A 27183-nucleotide genomic window follows, 5' to 3' on the forward strand; every position below is an offset into this window, starting at 1 on the left:
GTAGGTCAAAGAGTGACAGTCCTCTAGGTAGGGATGGGGCTTTTTGGATAATTCCAAACCTATTCAGGGGAACTCCGAACTCCTTCTCTGGCTGCTAGGCTACTGGTTTTCACAGCTACTGCAGTTTCAAGGCTGCTGATTTTCAAGACCACCAGAGAGCAGGGTGAGGGGGATGGAAACAGGACAAGTTAAAAGCCCACAAAGCTTAGTGATCTAACAGAGGTGCAGCTTTTTTCCTCAAACACATATTCTTCATGTTGTTGCAATCCTTTAATTTCTGGAGTTTCAAAAAGTTGATTTTGATAGTTTCTGCCAGTGTTCTCACTGATTTTTATGGAGAATCAGATTTTCAAAGATCCTTACTCTACCACTCTGGAAATGCTTCTCCAGGATTTACTACAAAGTGGGATACATTGGATTTCTTTTAAATTAATACAAGCAGCATATACCGAATTTACTTAGAACACTACACTTTACCACCTATGATATACCACCTGTGATATGCCATTGAGAAAACTGCTTAGTTTCTCAGATTTCACAGAACGTCCATGCCGGTCTCCAAAGCATATGGCATCGACATCCACCTTCAGTAAGCAACACAGAATATTAGAACACCAGAGTATAAGCTCAAACCCATCCACTCTCCAGCTCCAACTAGGGACAGACTGTCATCAATGACTGCAGAACAATGTTTTTCACCCCCTCAGACCCACAGCCAGTTTTTATTACAAATATTTTAAACTCCTTTTTATTATTCTAAAAAAACTTAAAGAAGGATAGACGACATAACTTACCTCAGGCATTTTTTAATCAATATAATGTCTAACCATAACATAAAGGAGAACTAAAAGGAAGCAATTTATGGTAATATGTAATTCAACATGAAAACAAATGGCCACAACTCCTAGAGACACAAGCAAGTGCTTGTGTGTGTACATATAATTACTGTTAATGTGGCCACTACAAATGCAGACTACTGCAGTTTTGATTTGCAACTCAAATGCCACAAGCAGTGTTGCCACTGGTGACCATCTTCAAAATGGTGGACACCTCTTGGTAAAGCACCGAACAAAGAACACAACCTTCCCTCACTTGATTGGTAATTGCCTTTTTGGGTATTGTAGATCTGCAACAAAAAATGTAAGATGGAGTTATAATCCAGGCTCAAATAATTATTGTCAGTGTCCACCAGCCAGACATCATGAGGAAAAGATCTGTGATTGAATCAAGTTGGGTTTATCCGCATTTTTTTTTGCATAACGAAGACCACACACCATGGGGAACCATAGGGTACCCCAGTATGGGGGTGCTAGGAAGAGCTTTTTATAGGATTTGGGCTTGTGTTAGGTGATTGCGAGAAGAGTTCCATGAATCGCACATAGTTTGACTCTGGATTGGGTGCTTTCAGAAAGCAAGGCAATACTAGGAGCAGATACCTGAAAAATTTTAATCTAGGAGGCAGGAGAACAGAATGGTCCAAAGCTGCAGTTAGCAAAGCAGCAGCAGTCACTCACGTAAGCCAGAAAACAGAGATGTCTGGTTGTTTTTTGTAGTTTGCACACTATCTTGTTTCTACGCCCCCACATAGACTATGGAGTGTCCTTATTTTTGTCTTGCTTCATCACAGAGTGGCCTTGTTGGATGTTGGTGTTCTATAAAATTGTTTATGTTCAACAGATCATCGCCTAGCTGTTACGGCCACGTCAGCTTCCAGCTGACAGCTATTGTGGGGGGCGGGGCGTGCTTTTCCTTTCTCATTATAAACAAGATTTCCATGTACACAATTATTCAGTGGGGTACAAAGAAGTTATGATACAAGACAATTCTTTGTTATATACAGGTGTCCTATACAGGCACCTAGCATCCCTAGTCTCCACCCACTACAACATCGGCAGCTCTCATCAGTCATGTGTTAACCAAACCCTCCCCAAATTACAAAAACACCCACTGTGGGGGTGGCTCCATCCCCATGAGAACCACTGCTCTGGACAGTCTAAATCCAAACCCTGAATCACGTTAAACAGGGATACATCCTTAAGAGTACAGCAGCCTACACCCTCACAGAACTATCTTACCAAGTAGTGCTTTAAGGGCTTTGCATCAAAAGTTGGCTAAAATAGATGCTGTGCAGACAGGATGCTGTTTATTTATTTTGGAAATGGCACTGGGGGCATTAGCCACTGCATGCAGCATCTGATGTCCTCTGCACAAAACGCCACAAGAAGTGTGCAGTAGACACTGCTAGTTGCCTACCCAATGTCCCTTCCCCCTTTTCCTTACTAACAAAATCTCACTTTTATTCAAGGCAGCAATGTGTCTACCTAAATATCTGTTTTCCCAAACTGCCTTACACCTGGGTGACACCATTTTAGCCACTGAGATGGAAGTAGAAGCAAGTCTCCTGTGATTTCTGAGAAAGCTTTTACTTTTCTGATAAAAGGGAACATATAATTGAAGCTTTCATCTTTTTTCCTTCCTTAAAATAGATGTGTCATTTTCCCTGTGACAGTCATCTTGTGACCATGAGACAAGCATGGGGACAGAAACCAGCTAAGGATGGCAGAGCATCAGGGTCCCTGATGGAACTGTTAAATAGCTGCATTGACACCAGCAACTGCCTCGTTCCAGACTTCCTTTGTGGGAAAAAACACAAATTGTTTTTTGTTTTAGCCACTATTATTTGTGGGATTTTCTGTTATTTGCAATTCCTAACAGAGGAAATCAACAGGTGCAAAAGATAACTGATGGGACTAAAAAAAATAGAGATTTATGTACGTTTATTATTACAACCAATTTAACAAAAAACACTGCTGAAACTCTACGTGGGGGAGGGGTTTGAGTTCAATCTTCCCTTTTTGTAGCAGGAAGTCAACAGTTAATACATAAAGTTGTTAAGTCCAGAAACACTATAAGCATTACAAGTGTATTATTTAGTGGTACAGAGATAACTATGCCAAAATGTAAAAACAGAAGCAGTTCTGCGGAACAGAATTGAGAGTGGGGTAAGAGACTGTTGCTTTTCTTTACAAGCCCTTCCGTACTACTTGATTTTCTCACCATGTGTAGTTTTTTAATTATAGTAGGGAGAAAATGTATTTAAGATTGCATTTTTTCCCCGGCACTAAATGATGACTTCTTGAGGAAATGCTATGCTTCTTTCTTTCTTTCTTAATAAGAATGACAATGTAAAGGTTTTAGGGAGTATGTCCTGGGTTTTTTTTTGTTTTCTTTGTTTTTTTTTTTCAAGAGTAAGATAATAATATCTCACTGTTTTACATACAATCTTAGAACGTATTCTTTAGAGCCAGGAAGAGACTCTGGTTTTGCTCTCTTGGGAGGCTGTAAGAACCCACTGTCAGGTTTTGAAGAAGCCTAGATAAGGCCCCACACAGAAACCACACAGAGAGCTCACAAATGTAGATGTTACAACCACTAGCCTAGCTGGAGCCCCAGCTGGCGGCCAGCGTTGACCTCCAGACCCGGGGTTGAAGACACCTTAGACATCTCCTGCTCCAGTTGTCAGGTCGAACTCAGCCCTCACACCTTCCTAGCTCAGCCCCAGACACTGCTGAGCAGAGAAAAGCTGTCCCCACTGTGCTCCCTCCAAATTCCTGTCCCACAGAACTTCTGAGAATAAAATGACTGTTGTACCCCGCTAACTTCTGGGGTGAATTTTTATGCAGCAACAGCATCTGGAACAGTGAAACTCATCAGCACCTATAATGTTCACTTAATTACTACATAGACAAAAAGTCAAATATGTATTTACTAAATTATTACATCTCAAATACTGTACTAATGCAAACAATTATAGGTGATGCTCAAAGTGCATTGTACTGACAAGAATTCAGTTAGGCTATGAGTAACAGAGAAGTGAGAACAATAACACTTAAGGATCTTTCTCTCTCAGAAATTTAGATAGGCAGTTCAGAGCTGCTGTACCCATCAGACGGGATTCAGACAATCTCTACCTTATTTCTGTGCCTCCACCCCATGGTCCAAGGTGGCTGCTCCAGCTCAGCTACTCTGTCTACATTTCTGCCAGTAGGAAGAAAAAAAGAGGAAATGGGTATTACCCCTCCTTTTAAGGATACTTCCTAGAAGTGTATCACTGGCTAGAATTTAGTCACATGGCCACACCAAGCTGTAGCAATAAAAGCTAGGAAAAGTTATCTTTATTCCAGATTGCCAGGCCCCAGCTAATTAAGAGAAACCTGGAGAAGGGAAAAAATGGATATTAGAGGATACACAGAACACATGCATGTTCCGAATTCAATTCTTATCTGGTTTAGGATTGCAGGTTCAAATAACGGTTACCTCAAGAACTATATCAATGTATCTCCTGACAGAATCTCAATTCTAAAGATTTAGGTTAGCTCTTTCAAATTAAATAAAAACATGTCTTTAGTGCAGCACCAACTTTTCTCACCAGATGGAATAGCTGAATATAAGTAAAATGGCAAACAAGCACTTAACAAATTAATGATTCTTAAGAAAGGGAAAGACATTTAGAGACAAATATTTCCTCTAAAAATAGTAATATATCCAGTTTTATATCCTATAGATATTCCTATAATATGTGTTTCCCTGGGAAAGTCACTCAATAATCTGAAGTTCAGTTTCATCATCTGAGGTACCACATACTTGGTGTGAGGGTTAAATGAGATTACACACACCAAATGCTTTGTAAACAGTAGAGTTTTATGCAAATATAAAGTTTTGCACCTTCAAAGCTATCACTATAATAGAGATACTTATTCAGTTAAACAAATATCTTAAAAAATATTTTAACAATGTATAAATACATTTACAACATAATCTGCTGATTAAAAGACCCCACCAAAGTTTACAGTACATACAACAGAATTTACAGATGCCTATAATAGTTTATAGATCGGTTTAGTTTACAGTTAAATATATTGCTTTAAGAAATACCATTAATACAAAAGTATGATTTACGATATCCCCATTATAGCAAGGAAAAAAAAGATTCATAAAAAGTCTTTTAGGCATTTATTTTGCCAAGTATTTAAATGACTATTCTTATTATGACATAAGAATAATGCTCTTTTAGTGATAAAGAAGAGATCTTGTTAGCCCAAGGAGTACTGAAGAGCTTCCAGAAGTTCCAGAGTAGAATCTGGCTATCCTTGCCATAAAATAAATAGAACAGCAGCAATCTCTGGGTATCCCTTAAACATAAACTGTGAAGATTCCATTTATGTTAACTGGGCCTTAAGTAAATGACTTGTTACAAATAAAAATAAACAAAATTTTAGAAACTAGGTAACACCACTGGCCCGAATTTGGTTTTTTACTTGCTTGTGTTTATCAAAGAAATTTCACCATGAAGTACACATTTTAACAATATAAGCCAAAGTGCTTACTTCTGAAAATAATCTACACAAATAATATGTAAACACATAGAACTTGGAGATAAACTAAGAACATCCTCTTACGTTCCGTGGATCAAAATGCCAAGGTCTCTGTTACATATATAAATGAACACAAACACTTTTATTAATTTGGGATATATTAATTCTACATAACTATGCACATATGTACACCATAAAACAAATTTTAACCATGTTTCTAATGACAACGTACTTTCTAGCCCCAACTACTGGAAAGAAAATAAAAACTTAATATGAAAATTACTTTTCCTTTTTTTTAAATAAAATTATTAAGTGGAAAAACAAACCCAACACTCCTCACTGCAACACAGACTGAGCTCTAAAAGGTTCAAAGTCAAGAATCTCTTCAGTTGTTCCCCAATGTGACAAAATTTATAAGCTTTCTCTCTTTATTCAGGAAGTCTGATCATCTCCAGCGTTCTGTAAAAGAGAAAAAAATCTCAATATTCAGTTATTTCACACACCTTGGCCTTCAAAGCACCAGGCCTAGGAAAACATTCCCTATTTCTAAGCAGAGCCAGCTACTATTAATACTTTACCTAACATTCAATGGCCCACTCATGTTAAAAAGTAGACAAGCTGAAGATACAAACCCATGGAAACCATCACCCACCCAGATGTCCAGCTCGTCCCATTTGAGCAAAGAATCGCCAGGTGCCACGTAAGACACTAACCCCTCAACCATGTTACACCAGGCTCAAGGTTCAATTTCACCTGTATTCAATGTCCCTCCCTACCTACAGAAACACTGAAAATCCTGAGGGGAAAAACCCTAACATGCACATGCATGAAAATTACCCTAAGGTGGACCACACAAAAGGTGCATCTGCTTTCTCTACTTCTTATCTTCTGTAAGAGGGACTGTACAGTAGAATGGAAAGAACGATAAATTCTGAGTACACAGAGCTGGATCCAGTCAAGCCATAGCTTTGTTACCACTTATTAACTGTATATTCTTGAGTAAGTCGCTTAGTATCTCTCAGGGCCTTAGTTATCTAACGTGTGATCCTGGGACCAGCACCTCACAGAAACTGGTCAGAAATGCACATTATGAGACTCCACCCCAAGATCTACTGAGTAAGAAGCCTGCGGGTGGAGTCCAGCAACCTTGCGCCCTCTACGTGATTCTGACGCATGTTCGAGTTTGCGAACCCTGTCCTATATACTAACACTACTCGCCCAACCTACTGCACTAAAGAAATACAAGGTATTACTCGCATAAAGACCTAGGCAATTTTCCCAAGAGATCTAACCAGTGACTATTTACCTCTGACTACTATTTATCCCACTGAAAACCCTGATACTGGTGAATTATAGTAAAAACATTTATGTTCTGGGGGAAAGAAACACGAGTGCTTTAAAACAATCTTTAATAAGATAGTCTTACTATGTTTCAACCTGTTCTTGCCATAAGCCCTAAAACCATTCATTTAAAGCCAGCACACTTGATGGAAAGTACCTAAAAAAAGTAATTTTTAAAACATGTTATTATCAATGATAGTTTATCCCTCCTGGTTTTAAAATGTTTTAGGACACTGACAATACAGTTCTAGAATGTCCTAAAGGCTTCCAAAGGGCAATTAAAACATCTTTATCATTATCTCGTATTTAAATAACTATGTGTCTTTAAAAAACTTTTTAAGAAGCATTTCATAAAAATTAAACTCTACAAAATTTAGAAATCATTGCATTGGTCACTGATTACATCCAGAAAACACTTACTTGTCTTAAAAACTGCTTTCCCAGATACGAGGTAGCCATGCTGGCGAAGTTCTTCCTGCTGCCCACTTTACACCTGATGTAACCATATAGATTGGCACCTTGGAGCACCACACCCATGATAACCACCGCCTGCGATGGGGGGAAATAATCCATGGTTACCGACCTAAAACTGACCTTTCTCTGTGCCATAAATGAGACAAGACAGACCGTCACAGAAGGGAAGGAAAAAGGAAGTTCTGCAAAGCAGGGGTTGTGCAAGAAACTCAAGCCTACTCTTTAAATATTATGGGAGAAAAATTAATTAGGACAATGCGAGAAGGTCCAAAGGTGAAATATTCTAGAACAGGGATCAGCAAAGTTTTTCTATAAACGGCCACATAATTATTTTAGGCTTGTGGGCAACATGGTCTCTGCTGCAACTACTAAACTCTTGCCGTTCTAGCCCAAAGGCAGCCATAGACACTATACAAATAAATGGGCAAGGCTGTGTTCCAGTAAAAGTTTACAGAAGCAGGTACTGGGCTGTCTTTGGCCTGCAGGCCATAGTTTGCCAACCCCTATTCTAGAATAAACAGTGCATCAACTCCTCTACTCTTTTACATCTGTGACAAGCAAAGCAGCTCAACAAAATATGTTTTTCCAACCCAGATTTATTCTCATTAACCCTTACTTAACAAGCTGTGTAGCTGATTTTAAGCAAGTCAGAGAATTTAAATGTTTAATTAAGGAACAGGTTCAAACTCCTAGCAATAGAAGTAGAGCCAGTACTTTCTGTTCTGAACTTATGTTTCATGGAAATAAGCACATTAGTATTATGCAAAGTTGCTAGTTACCTAAATAAACATAAAACTGTATTTTTATTTAAACAAATCTCCTCTAAATTCCTACGCTTTTCATATTGGGGAGCTCTTGGGTACATATGTACCAACACGCCAGGGGGCACCTGAATTCACAGACTAAGCACAGGTCTTGCTGAGATATTAATTTTGCTCAATGGCAACAAATTTTAAAATGTATTTATAAGTTAAAATAAGCAGACTTTGGGTTTAAGATGGTATATTAAAAGTCAGACATGAAGACCTTCCTCCCCTTAAGATACAGACAGCAAACAGTTTGTTGTTTTTTTTTTTTAAAAAAAAAGGCAAATAAACTAGTACCAATAAACACACAAAAAGGATTAGTGGTCACAGAAAAAGCCAGCTTGGTACAGTTCTACACAGCTCCTAACTCTCCAAAAAAAAAAAACACTAAGGGAAATTTCACTAAAATTACCACCCCAAACAACTTAGAGAGAAGCAGAAGGCCAGAAGAAGACAGACAGCCCTGAGGAAAAAAATGCAGAAATAGCCACAAGAGCAGAAACTCCTCCCAACCAACGACGACTCAAAAAGGCAAGAAAATCCCTGCACCTGGCCATGGCAGTTCCTCGCAGATGGGAAGGCAGCAGGAGAGGAAGCACGGAGGGGTCACTGGTTATGAGAACTGACCATCTTGTGAGGGAGTAAGAGGCTCATAGTGAGCCTGAGTGACGCTCCCTTCATGTCCTGTGGTCTTCACACAGGACCAAACAGCCTTTCACATGAGCTCTCCCTGTTCTGTTTTAGGGAACTGGAAACACTGGTAGAGAATCACTGGGCTGACTCTCCTAAATGGATGCTAAGGCTCTAGGGTCTCATCGAAAGCAGGAGACAGGAACCAGAAGAGAGTACAATCAGGATACAAGAACTCCACTAGGTAAGAGAAGGCAAAACCCAAGCAAGCCAGCCAAGGCAGCCAGAGCCCAGCCGAGCTGTCCTCCTCACACCTGTGTCCTCAGGCCAGCAAACCCAGCACTCAAACTCTAGCTGAGAGCAGCAGCCACATGCCTCAGACGTGAGAAGGCAGCCAAGGAGGATTCACCAGAAAGGGATGGTCTGCACAGAGCTGCCACTGTAAGCAGGAGCAAAATGGATAAGGAAAAAGGGAAATGCATCTATGCCAAACTATAGCAAAAAAAAGGATATAAGGAAGGAACATAGTATGCAATAACACAGGTGAAGAATCTACTCTAAAGAAATATAATCCACAAAAATAAAAGCATTCCTTGGACTGTTTCACTCTACAGAAGAATCTAAAGATAAGTCAAAAACATGAAGGTACACCTGTAATCCCAACACTTTGAGAGGCCGAGGTAGGAGGATTGCTTGAGGCTAGGAGTTTGAGATCAGCCTGGGCAACACAGCAAGACCCTCATCTCTACAAAAAATTTTTTTTAAATTAGCTGGGCATGGTAGCGTGCACCTGTGAGCCGTGATCACACCGCTGCACTCCAGCCCAGGCAACAGAGCAAGACTGTCTCCCCACAAAAAAAAAAAAAACCCTGAAGATAAGACAACAGGAGATAAAAATGGAGCAATGGAGCTGGCAGAGCTAAGGAAATAGAGAGCAAAGCCTTTGCTGATGCCTAATCTACAGTAGCCTATTACCTGGTGTCATTATTTAAGATCCCTATTACATTTTTTCATTGTCTGTCTACCCTCCACAAGATAGGCTCTACGGGAGAAGTTATCCTGTCTGTCTAAGCCCCTATCTGTACCCCCCTCCTATATCCCCAGTGCCCAGAACAGTTCTGACATACGGTGAATTCTTAAAAATACTTGCTGAATGAATAGAAAATAAAAAGATGAATGATTAAAGCAATGAGAAAACAGTAGATGAGAACAGACAAAAAAGATACAACATAGACATAACTGGAACCTCAGAATTAGGTCAAAAAATAGAACATAAATAAATTTGAAGATTTTTTTAAAAGAAAACAATTATCTTGATCCCAAGCAAAACTGCGAGTCTGCATGTCAAAAGGGCACGTGAGTTCCAGAACACTCACTATGGAAAGATAAAGACAGATACATCCTGGTTATGATATTTTAAAATTTCAAGAATTAAAAAAAAATTCTTTAGGGAGAAAAATGATTCACTTACTTACACGGAAGTAAGCTTGGCCTCAGATTTCTTTAAAATATTCAATATAAGAACATGATGGAGTAACTTCTTCCAAGAAGACAGACACTGTGCCCCAAGAATACTAAATATTAACCCAGCCAAGTCATCATTCAAGAATAATCTACAGGCTCTTATTCATAAACCGAAAAGAGTCAAAGGAAAATAACACCTACATGTTCTTTTGGAAAATATCGCACAACAATAAAATATAACCAACTAAGAAATAAAAGGAGAAGTTGCAATAAAAGGACTGGTGGTAGGTCAGTTATTTAAAAAATGGATCAAAGACTGAACAGCCAATAAGGAATATCATTTCAAAAACTAATTTGTTATAAAACCTGGCAACACAAAAGTAACAGTGGAACACAGAATATAAGAAGAAATATAAAAATGTTTATTTTCTTCCCTTTCTAAACAGAATCTATTAAGTCAATTAAAAGGTTTAAGTATAATTACTTAATGTTATAAAGAAAACCACCAGAACTAAAATAAGACTATAACACATGAAAATCCAGGGCAGAAGCAGGAGAAATAGGAGAAAGCATATGAATGTTAAATTTCCCATCTTTCATAGCAGGAAATCCATAAATATTGAATAAATTTCCTAACTCACGAAAGAGGGTTATGATGTAAACATGTAAAATAATAAAGATTAACTACTAGAACTGAAAATGGACAATAAAGCTTCCAAATCCCAAGAAGGAAAGTATGAATGTATAAGCACACACAAAGAAAAAGAGAACTTATATAGGAAAATAGCACAATACTAAAAATTGGGGAGAAAACATAATTAAGGTCAAAATGTATCTTATATCAATAAATGTTAAGTGGAATAAGCTCAACTATTAAAAGAACAAGTATATTTCTAAAGATGGCAGCCACAGTATCTCCTATTCTAAACTTTCTTCCAGAACCTTCTCAGGCCCCATCAAGAGATAGAGCCTAATTAAATTCCCATTACCTTGAATGAGGGTGGGTGGCAAAAGTGATGTGTGACCTCTTAGGCTAAGTTGTAAAAAAAAAATTCAGTTTTTAAGCTAGACACCCTGAGCGGAGTCCTGGGCCTCCATGTAAGCATTCCCACTGGCAGAAGGCCACCATGTGAGGAAGCCCAAACTAAGCCACGTGGAGAGACATGTGGAGAGGCCATGGGACCTCATGAAGAGGAGATGTCTCGCAGTCTCCAACCACTGCAACCACTGTATGACTACAACTACTCAAGACCCCAAGCCAGAATCTCCCAGCAGAGCCCTTCCCAAGATCCTGACCCACAGAAACAATGAAATAATAAAATTACTGCAGTTCTAAGCCACTGTATTTTGGGGTGATGTTAAGCAACAATAGGTAAACAAAGCAGGTTACCAACCACTACTTTCAGAAAAGACCACTCTATTACAGACACATTGGTGAAATGAGGTCTTTTACAGGATCTGCTCTCTGGTACTTAGAGAAAAATGGAGTTGGGAAACACAGCCTGGGAATACACAATGAAGCTGCCTGTTCAAGTAGGTCCCCAGTATGAAGGGCACAGAAGGTTTATTATGATTACCATCAGACATCCAGCGGATTATTCAAAAGTTCTACGCTGACACTCACCAGCCACTTTACTCTGAAGGAGAAGAGGGCACTGAAGGCAAATATCACCCACAGCACTGGACAGGCAATGAGTCCTAACCAAAAGATTCTTGATTCAGCCTCTGAAACAGTTTTATTCTCTTGAGGGGACGCCTACAAAAGAACATAAATTCAATCATCACTGTTGTGAGATTTATCCGTACAAAGTTTAACATTTTTAATAAAAAACACACTACCCTCAAATTCAAATATTAATACAGACAACCCAAGTTCTAAGTTATAAATCAGTTAATGACTCTACCATTGTTGTAATTTTAGGAAATGATTTTAGTGTACTTTAACTCAAGAATTTTGCATTTTTAGGGCAGAATGGACAGTTTATCATAACCTAAGACAGTAAACAGTGGTCTCTGGTAGGCTTCTCCTCAATTCTTCTAGCACTTATACTACTTACTCATAAGGAAGCTTTGAATAATACCTTTTGCGTGAGGATCAAGGAAATCAAGGTTATAGTCATCCTGGAGACTAAAAGGTCAAGTCAGAGTCCATAGAAAGAAATGGAATCAAAGGATTCTGGACATGATCAAAATGTCTTAGCAATATCCAGGAATTTACAAAAGTGGTGAATTGTTTCTAAAGTAGATTTTATGATATAAAGGAACACAGGCTCACTGAGCACAGTGCTGCTTTCTGAGAAGTATTACTTATCAAGGCCCTTCCAAGCAGAAGGCAAGCAATTTAATTGGTACTGCCCCCCAAAATTTTGTCCTCTGCCTCCCAAATTGATTTCCACAGGCAAACTGAATATTCACTATTGAGTAGCAGGCTGACCCAAAACAGACAAGGGCCCCCCGCAGGACTCCTGAAGGCACAGGCTTAAAGAATAGACTGCTCTGATCAATTCAGATTTTCTATACAGTTGCAATCCTTCTCCTTCTTTTTCCTGCCCGGCAGTGGAAGATGACCATGGGAGCAGAGAGAGAACAAGATATTGGAAGCAGTTATCTATCTGCTGGACATAGAGGGAGCCATGCAGACATCTGGCAAGGCAACAAAGCTGGGGGCAGCAGAAAGAGATCTTGTATCAGCAAGCCCTGACAGACAGCTTAGCATACTGTATAAACTCTGACCCAATGTCCTCTCTCAGGACTCTGTCCTGTACATCCCTTGTTTCTGGCCTGAACTAGACAGAAAAATCTATTAAGTTTTAAAAGGCTATCTGGTTTAGCACTAATATGCCAAGTGATTTGGTGTAGTGATTTTAATCTTGAATACTTCTTCCCTAAATATTCAAATGTAATTTACACATAATTTATCAAATGATACTATTTTATTTAAAAAAAAAAAAAAAAAAAAAAAAGGCAGCTTACCTTCCTGGACTCAAACACCCAATGGCTCTTTCCATCTTCATCAATATGATTCCACCAACGTAGGCCAACCATTAGTCTACCTGTGACATTCTGGTAAAGATTAATATAAACACACATATTGTAAAACATTATTTAAAGATCTACCATAAGCTTATATCTTAGTGTAACATTTCACAATCAAAACTCTTCAGCTTTACCTCCATAATATCCAGTTAACAAAGACCACTATCTATCAGGCCTGGCTACAAGACCAAGTAAAATGGCAATGGCAGGACCCACAAGGGTGGAGGTGACAGGGTAAGCAGCAAGTCCATCCATAAACATTACTCCCCCCTTTCCTTCATGAACACTTGTCCTTTCTCCAATTTCCTAATTTCTTCCTAAGCCCCTTGCTCTTTGGCAGCTGTGACCTATCTTATATTCTGACTGTCGCTACATATATTTTACAAGTATATATCCCTAAAAATGGTTATAGTACTGGCCTTCATTAAGTCCCTCAAATGTACCCAGCTGTTTTCCAGCTTACTAATGTAACACTTTACTTTGATAGCTTTCTTAATGTTTATTTACTCAACAAATACTTACTGAGCACCTACTATGTGCTGGTAATAGTAGGGTGACTAACAGATACCACCCCTGCCTTCAGGAGCTGTTAAGTGTTGTGGGGAAGAGAGGCAGAAAACCACTGCACAAATGCACCATTACCAACTGTGGTAAGTGCTATGAGGAAAATGTGTGGGACGCTTGAAGAGTACACCAGGAAATTTGATCTAGTCTGAGTTATCAGAGAATGACTCCCCGAGGAATCAACCTTCAGAATGAAATGAAAAGGGTAAATAGGAGTCACCAATACAGGGGATGTGTAATTAGTGATGTCCACTAATAGATTCAAGGGTTCTGATTCAGGGGAAAAAATTATCTTTATTTTCATTAAAATTTAATGTATTTTTAAATTATGAATGTTGACAACAAACCATGTACACAGATAGAATTAACACTACCCCTGACTTTGTCACAATAAAAACCACAGGTATTTTTTCACTTTGTACTATACTTGTTGCATTTATCTCAAAATATTGTTTATGCTCATCACTGCCTTGAAAGTAGTTATTAGACCTGTCGCTAGACCTTACTATTAATATATTCATAAAGTAGTACCAAAGTCCCCGCTTATTTGCTGAGGATATGTTCCAAGACCCCAAGTAGATGCCTGAAACTATGGATAGTACTGAGCCCTATGTATACTATGTTTTTTCCTATACATATTTATAATAAAATTTAACTTAAAAATTAGAATAGTAAGAGATTAATAACAAAATAGAACAATTATAACAGCATACTGTAATAAAAGTTATATAAATGTTGTATCTCTCTCAAAATACCTTACTGTACTATGCCATGGGTAATTGAAACCACAGAAAGGCAAACTGCAAATAAGAGGAAACTACTGTACACATAATTAAATCAGAATTTTACCTTTTTAATATTTCAAAATTTTATCTCAATATTAGTTACTTCCTTTGTAATCTTATGTATTTAAAAACATTCACAGTTTCAGGAGACTGTGAATGGGGTCCATGGCACAAAAACAGATTAGGGAACCCTCAATTAAGGCGACGTGGGAGCAACAAGAGCATTCCAGACAGAGCCGTAGGCACAGAAACCCTAGGGAAGAAAGTGACTATGGGACCAGTGACTAACTGCATATGGGGTAGGAAGGAGGTAACTTATACATTTCTGGTTTGCTCAAGTGAAAAAACAGCGACTCCAGGCCCTGTGAAAGGGAACAGTTACAAAAGAGGAGCATTTTGGGTGTGGAGGCTGACAAGTACTATTTTATACATGTTGGATTGCGATGTCTTCAAGACAGCCACGGAAAAATGTCAAGACGACAGATGGAGAGGTCTGGAACTGTGAGGACAAAGCTGGATGCAGATACAGATCTGGAGTCAACAGAGCTTACAGATCACCAGTCAAAACCAGCAGCACAGGTGGCCCTCCTTTACCGCAGAAGAAAAGGAGGAGCCTTAGAGACCGAAATTCCTACTGCAGAAATGCCAGTGTTTAAAGGCTAAGTAGAAGAGAAGAGCTGCCAAAGGGGACCAAGAACAGCCACAGGTCTATTTTACTGGCATTTTCAAAGAACTCTCAGAATATTTTCAAACTCCTCCATGTTCCCATTTTCCATTCTTTACTTTCTTTTTTTTTTTTTTTTGAGGCAGAGTCCCGCTCTGTCAGCCTGACTAGAGTGCCGTGGCATCAGCCTAGCTCACAGCAACCTCAAACTCCTGGGCTCAAGCAATCCTTCTGCCTCAGTAGCTGGGACTACAGGCATGCGCCACCATGCCCAGCTAATTTTTTCTATTATTTTTAGTTGCCCAGCTAATTTCTTTTTATTTTTTAGCAGAGACAGGGTCTCGCTCTTGCTCAGGCTGGTTTCAAACTCCTGAGCTCAAACGATCCGCCCGCCTCGGCCTCCCAGAGTGCTAGGATTACAGGCTTGAGTCACTGCGCCCGGCCCATTCTTTATTTTCTGTTTTCATCATTATTGTTTTCTTAATTTCTCTCAGGCTTATTTCTTTTTTCTTCAAACTTCTGGACCAGAGTAGTCCATTATTTTCACCTTTTTGTCTAATAATAAATGCCTTTAGTCTATCATTTTCCCTCTGAATTCAGTTTTACACACATTCTTTATATGTGATTGTTGATGATCATGGTCATTACGGTGTAAATAATCTGTATTTATAGTTTTTGTTTCCTTTATAAACAAAGATATTTAGTAGGATGTCTTTTTAAAAAGAATTTCAATTTTGACAACCACTTTTTATTAATTTCTAGCTTTGTTTCATTGGCCTGGAAAATGTAAGCACTTTGGGCAATTTATTTGGATTTTCTTCATAATGATATTTAATTTTTTGTAAATATTCCACAGATACTAAACAAGAAGGTATTATCTCTGTACATACAAAGTCCCAAATATTGCTATTAAACTGACCTTATTTATTATTTCATTCAGATCCTTTAGACCATATTTATTTTCTGGCACTTTGATCTGTGAAAGACGGTGGTTTGTTAAACTATCATAATGCATACTTCTTTCATCTTCTAGTATTTCTAACATTTTTCACTATAATTTGATATAATCTTATTCTGTGAATGATCTTCATTCACTGTAGTTCATAAAATGACCCTTTTTTAGTCCATTTAGTGCTTTCTTACTCTGACTCCTATTTTGTCTGATAATATTATAATGTCAGGTTTCTCTGTTTGAATTAGTCTGCCCTCTTTTGTTTTTTTCTAATGTCACTATTTTAGTAAGATTTTTGACCGAATCTTAGAATTCTTATTTTTAAAAGGGGAGTTTAACCAAATTCAAGTACTGCTGTAACAAATCTGCAATTCCTTCCATCACCTTGTACGTGGGCTTTGTGATACTTGAGCTTCCTTGACACTCTGACGCTTGCTTTGTTTTCCTTCCTTTGTTATATGAACTGTCTTAGGTGCGCCCATCTTCTCCAATGTTGCAAAGATACACAACTTCTTTAAATTTTACTAATAATTGCCATTACATTTTTAAAAACCATTATTTAACCTTTTTTTACTCTATTTGTCAGAGTAAAGTAAAAAACACAAACGCCATAACATACTTTTTAAACTACCCTCCCTGCTCCACCTCTTCTTGGTCTTCATTATTATCACCTAGGGGTTCAGATGAAGATCGCTTTTATTTTTTTTTTTTTTTTAGTAATTAGATCTCTTTTGACAACTGCATTGAGATTTATAAGAGTTATGACACATCTCTGCTTTAACTAGTTTCAGAACCCCGCCTACCCCTTTCCCAAGTCCATTTAATAATTTATCCATTCTTAACTTTTTCATTTTGCTTCATATCACCATTGTTTGCATATCTATAACTAATTTTGCCAAGGATAAAAGGGTGACCATTTTTTAAGCCCTTGTTTAAAAAAAAGAAAAATCAGAACATATACTATTTTGATCATGTTCTTTAAAACCCTTAACCCAGAAGGATTTAATTATAAAAGTCTGGAAACTACCAAGAAGAACTGACTGAGGCAATGTTCTATTTGGTTGAACAGAAATTGTACGAACAACAAAAAGAAACATTCATCAAAACAAAACTGTAACCAGGATACAGTAAACATTTTAGAGCATAAAGCAACAGAAGAAATTCAAAGAGATACAAGCCAAAGAAGAGTGGACAAACGAAAGCCTAAAGAAAACAGACTTGTGAAATCTTCCTTCTCAGCATTATGTGGCCTATGGAATCTGGCCATCCCCCAGCCAACCACTTCTGATATCTGCACGAATTAAAAGACCTAAAAATGGCTGGGTTGGTGGGTGTGAACAGACGTGGAACATCTTACTGGTCTTTGAATCAGTATACATGTCCCTGAAATTCCAAAATTAGCCTTTGATTTTTTCCCCCCATTATTTTACTATGAAATTTTCAAATACACAGGAAAGTTAAATCTTACAGTGCATACCCAAACACCTACCTCCCACAATAGAGTCTACATTTACTATCTTATTATAGTTACTTCATTACATATTCATCTAGCAAGGTAACTATCTATCCATCCCTCCCTCTATCCCATCACTGCCTTTAAGTTTGAAACCATTTCTTATACTCCTCTCCATCCCCTACAGCAGGTTTCTCAACCTTGGCACAATCGACATTTTGGGCCAGATAAGTCTTTGCTGCAGTGCAGGGGGGATACCCTGTACATCTTAAGATGTTTAGCAGCACACCTGGCCACTACCCACTAGACGCCATTATCACATTCCCCCACCCCCAGTCGTAACCACCAAAAAAAATGTCTTCAGGCGTTGACAAATGTCCTGTGGGAGGCAAACTTGCTTCTGGTTGAGAAACACTGCCCTAGACTCCCACAGAAGTCTTTGCAAAAGGTGGGTACTTTTTAAGTATTTGTGGACAAACTATACTGGGACCTTATCTAGAGATTATACACAGCACACCTGGAGGTGATCCTGAAGCAAAACTAGAGGTCTGGATTACAGTAGAGTCTGTGGCTGCCAGTCATATTTGTTTGCTTAATTTTAAAGCTGATGTAGGCTGACATGTGGCACAGAAAACTCAGTAGTATAATAACCTACGTGTTCTGATGTATGTAGAACATATAAAGTGATGACATGTAATGATATATCTATCTGATATATGTAGCATTTAACACAGATGAGGCCTGAAGTAACAAGAGAGAGAAATTAATACCAATCCAAAATGCTAGGTTTCATATTTTTTACTGTTCGTGTCATTCAATCTCACATTAAATACAATTTTAAAATAAAGACAATCAAACCTACCTTCACTGCCCAAAAGTCACATGACAACAACAAGATAATTGTCACCATACAGGCAATAAAGCTGCTGCTGAGCAATTCACAGAGAAGATAGACGATAATTGCACTGACTCGAAAGAATAAATGGAAAAATGATGCCACTGGATGTCTGAAAACCAAAACATAATAAAAGAAATACAGTTACATTTACTACAGGTACTAGCAGATAGAGATGAAAAATGTTTTAGCTCTAGCATAACCGTGAGAGTTTTGTCAAAATAAGATGACTTGAGCAGGAAGCAAATCTCCTATTTCTCTTTTTTCCTAAGCCCCAGTATTTGACTGGGCCCTGTCATCACAGAAAATACAGTATGTAAACAGGACTTTAACTCCTCATTGAATATAAACTTTCACAAAATATATAACAAGAAACTTTACCTAGCTTGGAGAAATAAGGAAACTATAGTCTTAGGATTTGAATCCTGTTTTTAAATCATACCAAAAGAACTCCTGGGCCCTCTGAAGTCACTTCAGGCATTAAGACAAAGTCACTATCAGGTAGAGTTTTTTTAGTTTTTGGTTTTTTAACAGCTTTATTGAGATATAACTCACATATCCTACAATTCACCTATTTAAACGTATACAATTTAATGGTTTTTAGTATATTCACAGTGTTCTGCAACCATCACCACAACAAATTTTAAAACTTTTTATCACCCCAAAAAGAAAACTGTACCCACTGGCAGTCACTCCTCATTTACCTCCAACCCCCTCAGCCCTGGGTAACCACAATTTGTCTTCTGTCTCTATACATTTGCCTATTCTGGACATTTCATGTAAATGACATCATACAACACGTGGTCTCTGGGGACTGGCATCCTTCACTTAGCATGTTTTTAAGGTTCAGGTAGAATTTGATTTCATTAAGTGAATTTCTTTAGACTAGAGAGAACTAAATTAGAACAGAAATATGTCTGGCTTGATAGTTTCATGTTTTTTATACAAAAGATGTAATTCTGAAATTTGCACAATAAATCAAAATGTATCAACGGAAACTATATAATGAAATGGTATACTCTTAGAAAACAGTAGCAAGGAATTCAAAACACAGGTGCTCAAACAATTGAATTTGCTGATTTAAAAACTCTATATAAAGTAAAATTCCATTTGCCAATTATGCCCAAAAACATCTGAAATGACACCATTGTCTCATACTAAATATCAAACTAGCAATATACAATATTCACAAGCACATCGGGCGCACAGTGTCTCACACCTGTAATCCCAGCACTCTGGGAGACCGAGGAAGGAGGATCACTTGAGGTCAGGAGTTCGAGACCAGCCTGAGCAAGAGCGAGACCCTGTCTCTACTAAAAATAGAAAAAATTAGCCAGGCATGGTGGCGCATGCCTGTAGTCCCAGCTACTAGAGAGGCTCAGGCAGGAGGATTGCCTGAGCCCAGGAGTTGGAGGTTGCTATGAGCTAGGCTGAGCCCATGGCACTCGAGCCTAGGTGACAAAGCGAGACTCTGTCCTCCCACAAAAAAAAAATGTTCACAAGCACATCGCAACCACTTTGCCTTGACTCCCATTGGCTGCCACCTATGAACAAAACAGCACTGGGCACCAGCACAACTCGGCAAGCTATCCTCATACCTGATTTTGGATTTTCTTGGTCTGTTAGTTGTCTCCTCTTCTGCATCAAACAGTGAAACATCTTCAGTGTCATCATTACTGTCCTGGTAGGCAAATTAAATATCCATGAAGCGAAATGAAATTCAGTATTTACACAGCCACCACACGCAAAGTTGCACACTCATCAAAAAAAAAAAAAAAGATAAAATTAGGATGTGGTCACAGCAATCCACAACCTAGGCAAAGGGCATGTGCAGACCCTCCACCCCGACTCCAATCTGGCAAAAGCCTCCCGTGGTGATCCAAAAATCGGCTGCTCCTCCCCTGCCCCTGACTGCTGAGCACCGCGAGAAAACACTGGGGTGCACAAAACAGTCCTGTAAACTTATTGATACATCTATTTTCAGCTGCTCTCTCCCGAGTCACAGAGAAAGCTAAGGCTATCAGGGATAAACTCGACGTTTTCGGCTCCTTCACAAAATCATCTAACTGCACCCCTGTTTCCAGGACTCCTATTCACAACTCCTTCTCTTCTTATCCAAGGCTGAACCAATTATTTGTGCTCTGAATCTCTTCTTTTCATGCCTCCTCGGGGGCTTGTTCCGTCATTTTTCCCTTTGTTTACATATTTACACTTTCTTCTATCTTCAAATGTTTCTATTAGATCTTTCTAAACAGCATACAAATTTCTTCAAATGCCACTTGTTGGGAGAAAAAGATTTTTTATAAAACCTGATCCTGCATCTCCCCTTCAATCTTCTACCTTGCATAGCATTCCTTCCTTTCGCCACCTTGAGCTTCTGAAGAGTGGTTCATAACTCAAGTCAATGCAATTCCCCCTCAACCTCAACCCCAAGAAGCTGTTTCTGTGCCTCTCCTAGGGCCACTCACCAGCCCCCCCTGCCTGTATCTCCAGTCTCACGCATGTTCCAGCCTCTCTTCCACCTTACCCGGGGCAATCTTCCCATGTCACTCCCCTGTTCAAACTTTTCAATGGCACCTCTACATACACAGGATAAAACTGAACTCCTCCACTAGAAACTGCAGCAATACTGTTACTACACGGTCTCTGAAAACACTATGGACTCTCCCATCTTTCTGCCTTTCATGTATTTTGTCTACTCAGAAAGTTTTTCCTGTCCCCATCTCCTACCTAGCTCACCATCAGGCAAATACCAAATCATCCTTCAAGTTTCAGCTCAAATACTGAAATACTTGAGAAATTTTCCCTGAAACCCCCAGGTTCCCATGGCACTTGGACAAATCTCCATTTGAACAATTATCTCAGGGTCCTCTTACTGCAAGTCTGCCCCCCCCATCTCCATCTAGACTAAACTACTAGAGGACAAGGACTGTCTGTGCTGTACGCAGTAAGTCCTAGTGTCCAGCAGAGCAATGGGCCAAATGGTACAGTATTTGTTGACGGCGTGATAAGCAAAGGAGGCAATTACCTATAACACACAGCAGACTGTGAATGGTACCAGGAGAACTATAAGTACAAATGTGAACACTGGAGAAGCTTCCTGGCAGACGGTTTATCAGCGAGGCCTTGACAGTCCACGCAGGCCTCCTGCTCACTGTAGTCCCTAGACTAAGTATATGTTCAAAGGCACAGATGTGGGAATACAGGAAAAGGCCAAGTAGCCCACACAGTAAGTGAAGGGTGGAAGAAGCAGAGTACAAGCTAAGGCTGGGAAGGCAAATGGATTTAGATCTATGAGACCACTGGTTCTCAACCTTGGCTACGGACTGGAATGCTTGTTTTGGTTTTGGGTTTGGTTTTTCTTTTTCTTAAAAAAAAAAGCTGGTACCTGGATATCACCCCCAGGGCTTCAATGTAATTGCTCTGAGGTATGATCCAGGTATCTGGATTTTTTTAAAGCTCCTAGGATGCCTATTATATGCAGCCAACATCCAACATATGATGTTATGAATAAAAAGTCCAGGCCTTCTGCTCCTAACCCCCACTGTTGAAGCTCTATCCAGCAGAGACTTTTTCACAACTTTTTCATTCCCTTACTTAAAACCCACAGCACTTCCAATAAAAAACCAACTCCTTATCTTGACCTATCACAATCTATCTGACCCCTGTCCACCTCTAAACCCTTATCTCAGGCCATTCTCCCTTCATTAAATGCACTAGGCTTAATAATGCCTTCTCTCACCCCTGCAAAGATGTCTAGGTTCTAACCCCTGGAACCTATGAATATGTAAATTTACTTGGCAAGAAAGAATTCTACAGATGTAATTAAATTAAGGATACTGAGGAGGGGGAATTATCCTCAATTATTCAGGTGGGCCAAATCATGCAATCACAACAGTGCTTATAAGAGGGACACAGGAGAGTTAGAGTCAGAGAAGGAGATAAAACAAGAAAAAGGAGAGATCAGAGAGGGATCTCAATGTTATGCTGATGGCTTCGAAGATGGAGGAAGGGACCACTGGCCTCTAGAAGATGGAAAAGGCGAGGAAATGGATTTTCCCCTCGTACCTCCAAAAGAAACAACACCCTTCCCACACCTTGGTTTTTAGCCCCTTGAGACTCATTTCGGACTTCTGACCACCAGAACTGTAAAACAATAAATTTGTTTTAAGCCACTAAGTTTACAGTAATTTGCTACAGCAGCAATAGGAAACTTATACAGTAACTAACCTCCAGCCAGACTGGCCTTCTTTTTAGTTCCTTAAACATGCCAAACTTGTACCCCATCAGGTCCTTCTGCACAGTTCACACTACCTACAACACTCCTCTTACCCTGCTCTTTGGAAAGACTGGCTTCTTCTCATTCAGGAACACAGTGCCCACTGTGTGCCAGGCATTGATGTGAGTGTACAGCCAAAAAAAAAAAAGGACAAATAGCACTGCCCTTTTTGACCTTTTTGAGTTGCATTTACTAAGTGAGGAAGACCATGAGCACAACAGATTTTGGGGCAAAATCAGAAGTTTGAATTTGGATAATTTAAGATGCTAGCATGTGAACTTCAAAAAAAAATCTGAGAGGAAAAACAGTTATAGTGTTTGGAGCATAGGACTGACGTGTTCTGGCTCACCCATTAAAAAGAAAATTCTGGCTACTGCAGTAAGAAGCTGGAGGTTGGGGGAAGGGGGAGAGACAAAGACACAAAGTAAGACACTGGTTAGGAGACCACTTCAATAATGGAGGCAAGAAGTAATAGACTGATCCAGGGTGGATACCGTGGTGAAAAGCAGACAGATTCCAAATACATTTTAAGGTAGAGCTGACAGGATTTGCTGATGGGTTGAATGGAGGTAAGAGAAAAGGAGTCAAGGAAGATGCTAAAGATTCTGTCCTGAACAGCTAAAAGGATAAAGATGCCAAAGAGAGACTGCGGGCACTCCAATTTTTAGAGGTCAGAAAGATAAGAAGGAATCGGTGGTGGGCACTGCAGTGGGAGGTGAGCCAGGGGAGGGTGAGGGGTGGTGTTCTGGAAGCCAAATGAAGTGCTTCCAGGAGGAGGATCAGACCAACTGAGACATATTTTGTTCACAAGTAAGATTAAAACCAAGTGACCACTGTAATTTTAACTGGCCATCAGTGACCTCCATAAGGGCAGTTCAGTATGGCAGGCGTGGAGGAAAAAGGCTAACCAGAATGGATATGAGAGAACAGAAGAATTAAGAGACAAATATAGACAAGTCTTTCAAGGAACAAAGACTGGGGTGATGGCTGAAAGGGCATGTGAGGTCAAGTTTTTATTTTTTAAGATAGGAGAAATTAAAGCATGTTTATATGCTGATGTGAACAAGCTTATAAAAAGGAAAAAAAAAAAGACTGACCATGCAGGAAAGAGAACTGCTGAACAATGCCTTTAGTAGGCAAGAGGGGACGGAAACCAGTGCACAAGTAGAGGAGAGGGCTTAAGAATGGGGCAAAGACAGTTCAATAAAAGAATACATGGGAGATTATGGGTAAAGATGCATACAGGGAGGCAGGTGGTGTGAAAATTCTCTTCTGATGCCTTCCACCTCTCAGTGAAACAAGAAGCAAGGCTGTCAGCTAAGACAGAATAAGGGAATAAATGTTTGAGAAGAGAGAAGTTTCAACAGTTGCCTAGGAAGGTGGGAGAGTGAGGGGACTATGGAAATGTAGAAATGATTGCAGCACTGAGGGCTCCTTTGAGGTTCATAGTCACAACTTATAAAGTGGGAACAGTCAGCACGGTTGTGTGTTTCTCCAGCCTCATTTGGCCTGGGTGTAAATTCAGAGAGCTGAATTTAACCATCATTGGATTTCTCCACTCAAGTTATCTCCTCATTAAGTGGCCTTTCTAACCATAAATCCTAGTTGTCCTATCCTCAGATACTTACTATTTCATCACCCTGTCTTTGCTGTTATTATCTGAAAATAGTTATGTAATTTATCAGGTCACCCGACCTCCTTTACTGCCCCCATCTCCTAGAACCCACTCCCCCAAACTGACAATTCAGGGCAAGAAACCTGTCTGTACTGTTCATAGCCCTATCCCTGGGCCTAGAACCGTGTCTGGGCCATAGTAATCCCTCAATAAGTTATTTGTGAACCAAAAGGAAAAATACTTAAGATAATCTAAGTGATTATAAACAGTAATTTTTTTTCCTACAAGGAAGAGATTATTAATCTTACCAATCTTCAGGTTTAAACCTGTGGCCTATAATTAACGCCAAGGGCAAAAACGTGATAATCACCATCAATGTTAGTTTACTATCAGTAACCTGAAATCAGAGTTCTGGCAGTCGCCTGTTCCTAAAAGATCGCAGCGCGCCCCTAGAGGTCAGGCAAGGAGGGAGCTAAGAGATGCCCGCAGGCCGCTCCCCCTCGCCCCCGTTTACGCCCTAAGGGCCGAGGAAAGGGAGACCACCCGCAACCTCACCCCTGGAGCGCTTCTGCAGCCCAGCACAGGGTCCACCCAGCGCTCGACGTCTGCTGACAGTGGCTTCTCTACAGCCCCAAGATGCCGGGCTCACCGCCGCCTGGGTCACGCCTCCACCGGAGCCCTCGGAGCGCCCGGCCGCCCTCCCTGGACAACAGCCCACAGCACTCCACTCCCGCCCGCCCACGCCGCTCCGCCTCGAGTTCGGCTGCCGGGCGGAGACGCTCGACTCCCGCCCCACAGACCCTGCGGGCCGGCCCCCAAGAGCCGCCGCCTCTCCCAGCGCCCCTCACCTGCTGCAACATGGCGACCCTGCGCCAGCCCCACTTCCGGCAGCCACGTCAGCGCGGCAGCCGCCAGGTCCGGACCGGAACTGACTCAATCCGTTACCACAGACCAGGAGGGGCCTATATACAAGCCCCAGTCCCGCCCCACTTCCGCTTTGAGGAGTCTCGCGGGAAGAGCAACTCTGGGGGCGGGGCGGCAGGGGGCGGGGTTACCGGGGGGCGGGGCGAGAAGTGCAGACCTGGCGGGAGCGAAATCTGGCTCAAACAGGAGCGAAAAGGAGGTGGGAAAGGAACCCAGGACCACAGTAGGCTCCAAGGAGAAAGCTTCGTGGTTTGTTACAGAGAAATGTTTGCTATCTACTGGGTGCAAACCCTAAAGTCATTACCGCCAGCGTCGATGCCATGAGTGCAGGGGTCGGGACTTAATTATGCTATAAATTAATTTTGTTTGAGTATTACACAATGACATGTATTTTTGTACAGTATCACATTTTGTGCTTTAAATTTTAGAAGCAATTAAAAAAATAAACGTGCTCTTTTGAAGGGGTAAAACGTTATTAAGAAGAACAAGGCAAGAGGACGATGGAGGGAATTATTATGGAAGGAAAATAATCTTAGAAGCTAGGAAACAGTAAGGAATAGTGGAGACCGTGCGCCCTGGAGTTTGGGGTCCTGGGTCCTCTATTACCAATTATATAACCAACCTTTATGTATTTCTTTTCTCAATCATAAAGTGGGGGTGATAGTGGTATCCTTACAGTGTAAGTATCTTGCAAATGGGAGATGTTATTCTTATCACCGTTCCAGGTCCAGCCGCTCATGATGTGATCTTGCCTGGGCAAAGGACGTGAAATTTAAGGGGTGTTAGGTCTTTGAAACGGTGATGATAACAATATCCTGTCTGTCCAGCCTAGTCAGGCTACTGTTGGAAGGATCATGGAATAATGTTTATTCACACATTTCCTTAATTGAGGGGATTTTCTCCATTAAAATTGCAACTTAAAAGTTATGTGCCAGTGCTTTCTTAAACCTAATATCTGAATAATGAAGGGGGAAAACCCCCACACTTCTCAAAGGAGAGAGCGCTTGGCAAAGCCATTGCATTGGTGCCCTCGGAGGTGAAAAGCTGAAGCCGTGAAATCCGGGCGTCCAGCCTGCCCATGGCATGTTTTCAGTGGCCCACCCATTATTGTGGGAGTTCATGGAGTTGTCTTTTTGTTGCTTTTGCTTTTGTTATGCATTCTATTTGAATTCATTACCATCCTTTAAAATTTATGGCATTTCTTGGAAAAATATCAATTTCTGGCTTTTCTTGAAGAGACAAAAGATCAGGCCTTGCTGAGCCACTGAGTAGTAGGCTTTGTATGGGGCTTGAGCTCGCCAAGCCCCATGGTGGGCTGCACTCTTCTGAATTACTCATCTGGTCCCTGACACCATCCTCCAAAAGTTTAAGTAGAAACATCAACACACTCAATATTATTGTCCCTCTTTGTAGACAGGATGAATATGCTTAATTCTCTTCCATAGGAGTTAGCCCTGAGAAGGAAAAGCACACAAAACATTCTCCAATGCAATAGGTCAACCCCATTGAGGGCTTCCCCTTTTAGATTCTTAACTGAATTCACTGAGTTTCATCAGTCTTCAAAAATCTTACAAAAATAACAGGAAATGCCAATGCATTATCCTGACATAATCCCAGCACTTCATTGCTGGAAGGACTAATAGCCCTAAACTGGTAATGATATCTAATTTCCAGTGATCACCTCCCCCCCCCATCAATGAAACTAGGCTTCCCTAAGTCTCATCGAATGGTTTTCAGTGGGAATACAGATGCTGATCTCTCTCAGACTCCTTCCATTTCTTACTTTGATGATATCAATTCTTTGGCTTATACGAAGATAATTAGGAGTTCTCGTGTTAATTGTAATTACCAGGGAGGAAACAGTCAAAAAAAAAAAAAAAAAAAAAGGCCAAACACCAACATCCACCTGACCTGGCTTTCTGTTTA

At 40.1% G+C, this 27183-nt stretch overlaps 1 protein-coding gene across 1 annotated transcript; it reads right to left on the reverse strand.

The window, feature by feature from the left end:
- Positions 1–4840: 4840 nt before the first annotated feature.
- TVP23C (trans-golgi network vesicle protein 23 homolog C) lies at positions 4841–25238 on the reverse strand. The gene is made up of 7 exons (XM_069481896.1): positions 25182–25238; positions 20038–20120; positions 18407–18551; positions 13064–13153; positions 11715–11846; positions 7137–7265; positions 4841–5834 (listed from the first exon to the last, which is right to left on the reverse strand). Exons 1-7 carry the CDS (start codon positions 25191–25193, stop codon positions 5808–5810), a joined length of 618 nt encoding a protein of 205 aa, XP_069337997.1. The 5' UTR covers positions 25194–25238; the 3' UTR covers positions 4841–5807.
- Between the last annotated feature and the right edge of the window lie 1945 nt (positions 25239–27183).

Source organism: Eulemur rufifrons, chromosome 9 (genome assembly GCF_041146395.1).
Source record: "Eulemur rufifrons isolate Redbay chromosome 9, OSU_ERuf_1, whole genome shotgun sequence".
NCBI classification, from domain to species: Eukaryota; Metazoa; Chordata; class Mammalia; order Primates; family Lemuridae; genus Eulemur; species Eulemur rufifrons.

What these genes read in the sequence shown, in the direction of transcription:
- TVP23C (XM_069481896.1), bottom strand. An exon ending in GGGTGTTTGAGTCCAGGAAG is followed by an intron (nt 11,847 to 13,063) that starts GTAAGCTGCCTT and finishes GTTCTTTTGTAG; the next exon opens with GCGTCCCCTCAAGAGAATAA. An exon ending in CCTTCAGAGTAAAGTGGCTG is followed by an intron (nt 7,266 to 11,714) that starts GTGAGTGTCAGC and finishes CCCCCATCGCAG; the next exon opens with GCGGTGGTTATCATGGGTGT.